General features: G+C 41.4%; 1 protein-coding gene across 1 annotated transcript in view; it reads right to left on the reverse strand.

Moving 5' to 3' along the window:
* The window catches only part of NOX5 (NADPH oxidase 5), a 97,516-nt gene that overhangs the window by 5,961 nt on the left and 84,055 nt on the right, over positions 1 to 7,500 (reverse strand). The window contains exon 17 of the mRNA XM_085849205.1: positions 6,129 to 6,228. Coding sequence (XP_085705331.1) covers positions 6,129 to 6,228 — 100 coding nt within the window. The remainder of the gene's footprint in view (positions 1 to 6,128; positions 6,229 to 7,500) is intronic.

The following is a 7,500-nucleotide window of genomic DNA, read 5'->3' on the forward strand; positions in this document are numbered from 1 at the left end:
CGTGACCACAAACATTACCTTGAGAAGCTGACCCAGTACCTTGTACCGTATCATTAAGGCCCAAAGGATAAATCGCACATCGTGTCCTCATCCAAAAATCCTCTTTGCGCCCAAGCTCAACATTACACTCCTTTATTATCAAAATCATTAACATTAACTAAATCTATAATTTGAATAGAACAACTACTAAAAGCATGTCCAACTTCATTGAAATGATTATATGAATAAGTCTTAATACCAGACGATACGGCAGACCTATGTCCATTCAAACGTTGATGTAAACATTGAGGATTTTTACCAACGTACTGCAATTACACAATCTCCACAAGTGAGAAGATATATAATGTACTTTGATTTACATCCCAACAAACATTCGCAATCAACAACAAAAGTCTTACCTGTCACATGACAAACAAAAGTTTCGCAAAGTCTAAAAACTTTACAACACAAACATGTAGAGGAATTACACTTTTAAAAACAGCTTTACAAGTACTTGACAAAACATACTGACTCATTCTGAAACTGTATGCTTTTTCGTTTTTTGCAAGCCTGACTTTATTGTCACGCACAGCCATTACCCCAACCATAAAACCGGATCAAAGTCAGCAGCTGCTGGTTTTTCGTAAACATGAGGGCAGACAGCTCGTGCCACAAAAATGAAGAGAAAAATAGGGTTCAGGTATGGGGGAGGGGAGGGAGGAGGAATTAAAAGGGGAAATAGGAATAAAGAGAGGTATGAAACAGTAAAAGGAACTGTGAAAGACTAAAAAGAGTGATGAAAGAAAAAGACAAAGAACAAACATCGAAGATGTAAGGAAGTAAACAACACTCAGGATCCAGCAATCGATCCAAGACCTAAATGCAGTCACAAGTCAGCACCACCAAAGGTCCATCAGCGGGGAAGCAAAGTCCACGCAGCATCAGGATATGGTATGAGCAAAATCAAAAACTAAACACCAATTACTGCACCATAGTTCCAAGAAGGATGCCAGACATAATACACATACACATACACATATATAAACACCCCCCCCACACACACACACACACACACACACACACACACACACACACACACACACACACACACACACACACACACACACACACACACACACACACACACACACACACACACACACAAACAAACACAGATATATTATGTACTGGTAAGTACTTACAAAAGCTATTTTATTTGAAGTTCCAACCTTAACTTATAAGAAATTTATTGATTTCCCACCTGCCCGGATCATCAGCTGTTACAAATTCCTCTTTATGTAACCATATGTTATAAGGGTCCAGTCAAAAATGATATAATGTATTGAAGGGGGGAGGGATGCATGTCCAAGTGTTTGGGAGTGCGACAGAGGGGAGGGAGTGATGTTTCCAGTGCCATTACATTACGCTAAATCAATCAATGACAACTTTGGTCCAGGCCCCCTTTAGTTAAATCTGCAAGTATTTAATGGTACACGTATTCAATACATTTAATATATAAAGCTGAGTTTGTGTATGTGCGTCAGTATATCTGTCTGTCTGTCTGCCTGTGAGTCATAAGCACCGCCTATTCTACAGGTCACGCCCTCCAGCCATCCAGAAATGACCACCATCTTTTTCTCTTCACGTAGCTCTGATTGTATTAAAAACCTCATGTACATTTGATGACTGAACAACGCATCTTCTACCATTAAATAAAGGTTTCCGTTTTGAGGGGAAAAAAGTAACATTTTCATTACAACTCAAACGAGGTAATGTGCATGTTTTGTCCGCAGCGATCGCGGCAGCGCTCCAATATACACTGCCCAATGAAGATATGTTAATTCTCATATACTGAGGAAAGAAAGTAGTGATATTTCATAAAAAAAAAAAACGATGTGGGACGTCAAATGCAGTTACTTTTGTCTGCGAGACAGTGACGTGCCACTTATAACTCAATGGTTGCTTACGTCATCAATGGTTTCTTCCTCATCAACAGTTTCTAATGGAGTGCTTGCTTGAATGCTTAAGCCACTTTGCAAGCGCTCTACAAGAAACTTGGTAATTGAACACACCCCAGATTCATGACATGGCGATCTGTAGCATCATTATTTCAGCCATATCGATGAATTTGTCCCTCAAAGGGTTGGGTGGGAGGAGGCAGGGGAAGTAGTGAGGTGGGAAGAAGGACCCGAAGTTGCCCGGCAACGCCGGGTACCCCTGCTAGTTAATGATAAAAGCAAATCGTTGTGTTTAAACGCCATCTTCCCATGGTAGTCATTGAGTTTGAGGAGGAAGTAGTGGTGTTCCCATGCCAACAGATACATGAGGTGGATTTTTCTCTGACATTCTCCGAAACAGCATGTTGGATGCCATTGGGTTGCTTTTTCATTTCAGCCCATATTTTCACAACTATAAGCTGGACAGCCTTTTTGGATGTTTCTCGGTGAGCTTTCCCATACGCTTGAATGAGATTCCAGCACAGCTTTTTTCTATCGGCCATGGCTTTGTCGAGAAATCTCACTGTGAACTGGTGACTGAAGAAAAAGTGACGTCACTTACCTGAGAAGATGTTATATTTTGTACATTCATATTTAGATTTTACGATGTTATTAAAACATGTTTTGATATCGCCAAGATCTCTACAATATGACTACCTAGCTTTTCCACGAGCCTCGACTCGGTGTAGAAAAAAATAAAATAATTCAAAATAATAATGAAATGTTAATTGTAAAAGTACAAAACAAATATTGTTGGTTTTGATGACTATTCCATCATTGCTTTTTCCACAGACACTTAATCTCATTTGCAAATTTAATGAAACATACAGTATTTAGAAAGTAGGACATCACTGCGAGTGATCAGTTCAATGATCTCATGACAGGGATTCCAACTGCTGCCTGGTCTTATTGACGGTCCACTCTACCACCCTTGCTTTTTCAAAAAAAAGTTTGTGGTCACTGAAAAAAAGCAACGGAGTAAATATCATAGGATTACGATATGAACTAGGGGTAGAGGGGTGTGTTCATCTAATGTTACATAATATTTTAGTGGGTGTCTGTTGAAGCGTCACGGAGCATTACAGGGGGTGGGGTGTCAGATTTGGGGGAAAAAAAATGCTTTACATATTTTTGTGAATGGCTCCTGAGCTGACAGATAGTGTCTTTGGTTGCTCTACAGACGTCCGGCAAATCCTGACAGCAAAATGAGCTAATCATAATGTCTTCTCATGCTCTCATGTGAATGATTTAAATGGCTATATTTTGCAGAAGGCTTGGATTTTTGACGCTGTGAGGAACCCTTATACACAGCCATAAGCTGAAGAGGGTAGAGATAGCTGGACGAGTTCCTGTGGGAGATTTCTGAGTTGACCGTCTCCTTTGCAGGCCAGTTTGGGGATGTCATCTACCCAATATGCCTGGTGTTGGCTTAATGGTTAGGGTGGTGGGCTTAGGATCCGAGGATCCTGAGTTCAAATCCCACTCGGCTGTTGAATTAATACCAGGTGGGGTTGACTCTGCCTGTCATCCTTCCAAGGTCGGCAAAATGAGTGCCAGCATGCTGGTATCCTGTGTCGGAGTGGCGACCCGTCCAGAATTGTACCCAATAGCCAAGGAGACTGCTTAGGCAGCACCAACGCTCTGCACAGAGTATGGTCCCAGTGGATGGATCTACCCAATGGGGTTATAGTTGATGACGAGGCCCAGGAGCTAAAGAGATCGCAACTTTCCCAGAGGCTGACAACAGAAATAAAAGGAGGAATTTTCAAAACTATCCTCGTGGAGGGACAAAGTGAAAATGTGGAACTGTATACATGAAGATATGCTACGTTAGAAGATACGCTACATGTATATGACAAGGTGATTACTTCCTCTTGACCAGCAAAGAGGGGTGTTTCCACAGACAGCCTGACTGCTGAGTTGTGAAGAAGTGGCTTCAACAGAATGGATTCACCAATCTTTTCCCAAAAGCAGCTTGCCCTTTTCGCTTGGAAAGCTAAGCTCATTGATGAGGACCTCCATGAGCTTTGCAATTGAATGATAAAAATGAATGATAAAATGGATTTTCAAATTATGAGGAGATATCATTGGTGTAGAGCAAGGACAGACTTAGTCTACCTTTCGGAATCCTGGATCCAAGACGTATAATCATGAGATAGAATGCCACCCAAAGCAACATATTGCTTGTGCGCCTGAAGAAAATCTGACAGTCACTCTAGGAAGGGGCCCAGGTTGCCATTTTCAAACGGCTTTGAAGCAGGGCAAGGTATCACACGGTATCTAATGTTTGACATATGCTGAGTTTGACTCTGCCCTGACCTTTTATTTGAGATTGAGGGTACTTTTGCATTGTAGACATCATAGAGGCAGAAAGTCCAAGGTGGAATGACCTGGGCAGAAGTCAAACTGATTATTTGAGACCACGCAGTTGGAGCAGAAATGAGACTTATAATCCACTGTAATCAAGTCGATTCCATTACTTTGCTGATGATGGGGGAAAATACTGACTAATTTGTAGTTGAGAGGGTCAGAGAGCTGGGGTAACACACCCTCCTTCCTTTGAACTGGGGTAACATTGGCAAGTTTTCATAACAGCAGAGAAAGAGTAAACAGAGTAGATGAACAAGTATTGAGGATTATAGTGGTGAGGCCATTGGGTACAGTAAGTGTAGAAGTCCAGCAAGACTGGTTAGGAATCTCTCCATTTTGATGTATGGAAAACACACATGCTGGAAAGAGTGGTGGTTGGGAGGGGAGGATGGATACAGGAAGAGGGGGGTGGGTGGGGGTGCTGGACCTTGGATTTTTTTGCGGACAAAATTGAGGCACTCACTCTTAGCAGGAGGAGCATTCATCGTGCCTCTGTCCATTAAAAGAGAAGGAACAAGTGAGATGCATGTACATCGATAGGGTTCAGAAACTCACACCAAGTTTTCGTGAATGGTGAGAGATCTGAGGGATTGCACTTCAGGTGAGCCTGATTTTGATCTCCACCACATCTGAGAACTGAGCAATAATTGCAAAGCTCATGGAGGTCCTCATCAATGAGCTTAGCTTTCCAAGCGAAAAGGGCAAGCTGCTTTTGGGAAATTATCTCATCACACGAATCATTGTACCAGGAATGGGATTTGGGAAATCACATCAGAGGGTGAGAAGGTATTACGTGATGAAGGAGAGGAAGTAGACAACAAGACAAATGAAGGAGAGGAAGTAACCACATTGACAACCACATTCACTTTTTACATTGGAAAGGAGGCAATTCCGATGGGATCTCATATAAATGTTTAAAATAATGAGTGGTGTGCACAAGATGGGTGCAGTGGAGTTTTTTTTTTTGAGCAGAGTAGACATTGTTAGGACCAGGAGCCACAGCTTGAGGGTCAGGAAGACGAGAGTGAGGACAGTTTTAAGGAAAGGGTCTTTCAGTCGGAGAGTGATTAATGCATGGAATGACCTCTCCGGAAAGGTAGTGGCAGTTTAAATTTGAATTAGGTAGGTACCTAGATGAATTGGAGATATTGACAGGACTTGTCGGTAGTTTGTGTGTGGATGAGTGATGGATACTGGGGTTTGTGCAGCACAGGCCTGATGGGCCAAATGGCCTCCTCCTGCACCAAGGTTCCGTGTGTGAATACGTATGTGACAAGACAGTAACAATGCGGGAACTTTCAATGAGGAGGTCGTGCCTTGCTTAGTTTCTTTATAGCCTTTATAGCTAGAGCAGAGCTTCTTGTCTCAGGCAAAGAAGGTTAGATGTGCCAATTCAACCACTGCTGCCTCCATTTTTTTTTTTTTTTTTTAAATATTGAGAATATGAATTTGTTTTTGAGATTATAATAGATACCGATTGGCACTGCAGCAAAACAGCTGCTCACCAATTGTTGTGAGAATGCACCACCCAACCTTGATGAGCTATGTACAAGTAGAAAGTGAAAAGTAAAGTGATGATGTCATATAATGAACAACTAAGATGTGGTGGACTGACAGTAGCCTCAGCCTAAATATAACGGCTAATCTTAAATAATGGGACAATATACCGCAAAGTCACAGTTAAAACCATTTATAACATTTCTATGTTTTGGCTTGAATGGGTTTGGTAACCAAGTGGTCACAAAATGTAGACCGATTGCTTTTCCGAAAGTCAATGCATACCGCCAAACTCCTGGTCTGCCTGTTCACGTTCCAGTTTCATCAGGAGATCCACGAACCATTCAAATGATCGCTGGTCTCGATTTATCCACATGAAGTCCACCTGAAATCAACAAAATTGGTCATTCATTCACAATGAGGTCAGAGAGGAGGGGAAATCTCGATTTTACCCACAAAATGGCGCACTTCATGTCAGACACGGACAGGGGAAGACGTAAATTACCTGTTCTTGTGCTCAACTGTGCTTGCTTCAGCTGACACTAGGTTTGTTTCCTCTTCATTTAAGAAACGATTTTGGAGATTTAGATTGATTTTAGACTTGATGCTCATATGGATAAATTATTTGGCATAAATTTGCATGAATCTAGAAATCTAATATTAGTTTTGTGAGTTGTTGGGATTGATTTTGTAAATGAGATGTACTTCTGGTCTGTGGTAGGAATGACAGATTTGTTAGACACCCCCAGGTGTCTTTGAAAGTTCGCTTATGAATGAACGTGTCATAGTTGGCGTTGTTGTGAAGAAGAAGGAGTTGGCGTAAAAAGAAAAAGGTTTTGATGCATAGTTGAGGCTCATGGAAGAGCTTGGTCCCAGAAGCAATTTAATGCAGAAAAGCTGGTGCAAGATGAGTGGAAAAGGTGGAGGAGGAGGAGGAGGAGAAGTTGGTGCTGGAGATCTGTTTGTGAGAAAAAAACTTTTTACTCCTTTTTATTGACAGGGTCAAATAGTTTTTCCCCGAGTTAACATGAAAGTCAATGGGGGAAATGGGGTAGTCTGAGAACCAACAAAATTCCCCTAGTTTGGCCAAAGGTCAACAACTGAGGTGGGATTTCTAAAATCAAGTTTCATCCCATCGACTTGAAATTTGTGGAGGATTTGCCTATCAGGTTACTGAATTCAACCACCAATATTGGCCAAAAGGTCAACTTTGGCCGAATTTCTAAAATTGTCAATTTTCATCCGATTCACTTGAAATTTGAAAAGGAGTTGCACATTTGGTCGATCAATTGAACCACAAATTATATTTGAGGTCAAATTTATTTTATGCATTTCGCAAGTATCGTGCTATGCATGACACCTTTTTTGCTTGTTTGTGCGCAGGATATCGCAAAAAGTTGTGGACGGATTCAGATGGAATTTTGTCGGCAGGTTGGGCATGTCACATGGACAAAATGATGAGATGTTGGTGAAGTTTGGGATCTGTATCCGGTTACTAGAATTTTTAAAAGTGATTCTTCACCATTGAGAGATCGGGCCAAAAACGATATATAGCACGATATCTCAAAAAGTTGTGGACAGATTCAGACGAAACTTGGTGGACACATTGGGTGTGTGACGAGGAAGAACACATTCAATTTTGGTGAAGACCTAAATC

The sequence above is a fragment of the Eptatretus burgeri genome, chromosome 12 (genome assembly GCF_056783735.1).
Source record: "Eptatretus burgeri isolate ZD-2024b chromosome 12, Ebu_testis_v1, whole genome shotgun sequence".
In the NCBI taxonomy this organism is placed as follows: domain Eukaryota; kingdom Metazoa; phylum Chordata; class Myxini; order Myxiniformes; family Myxinidae; genus Eptatretus; species Eptatretus burgeri.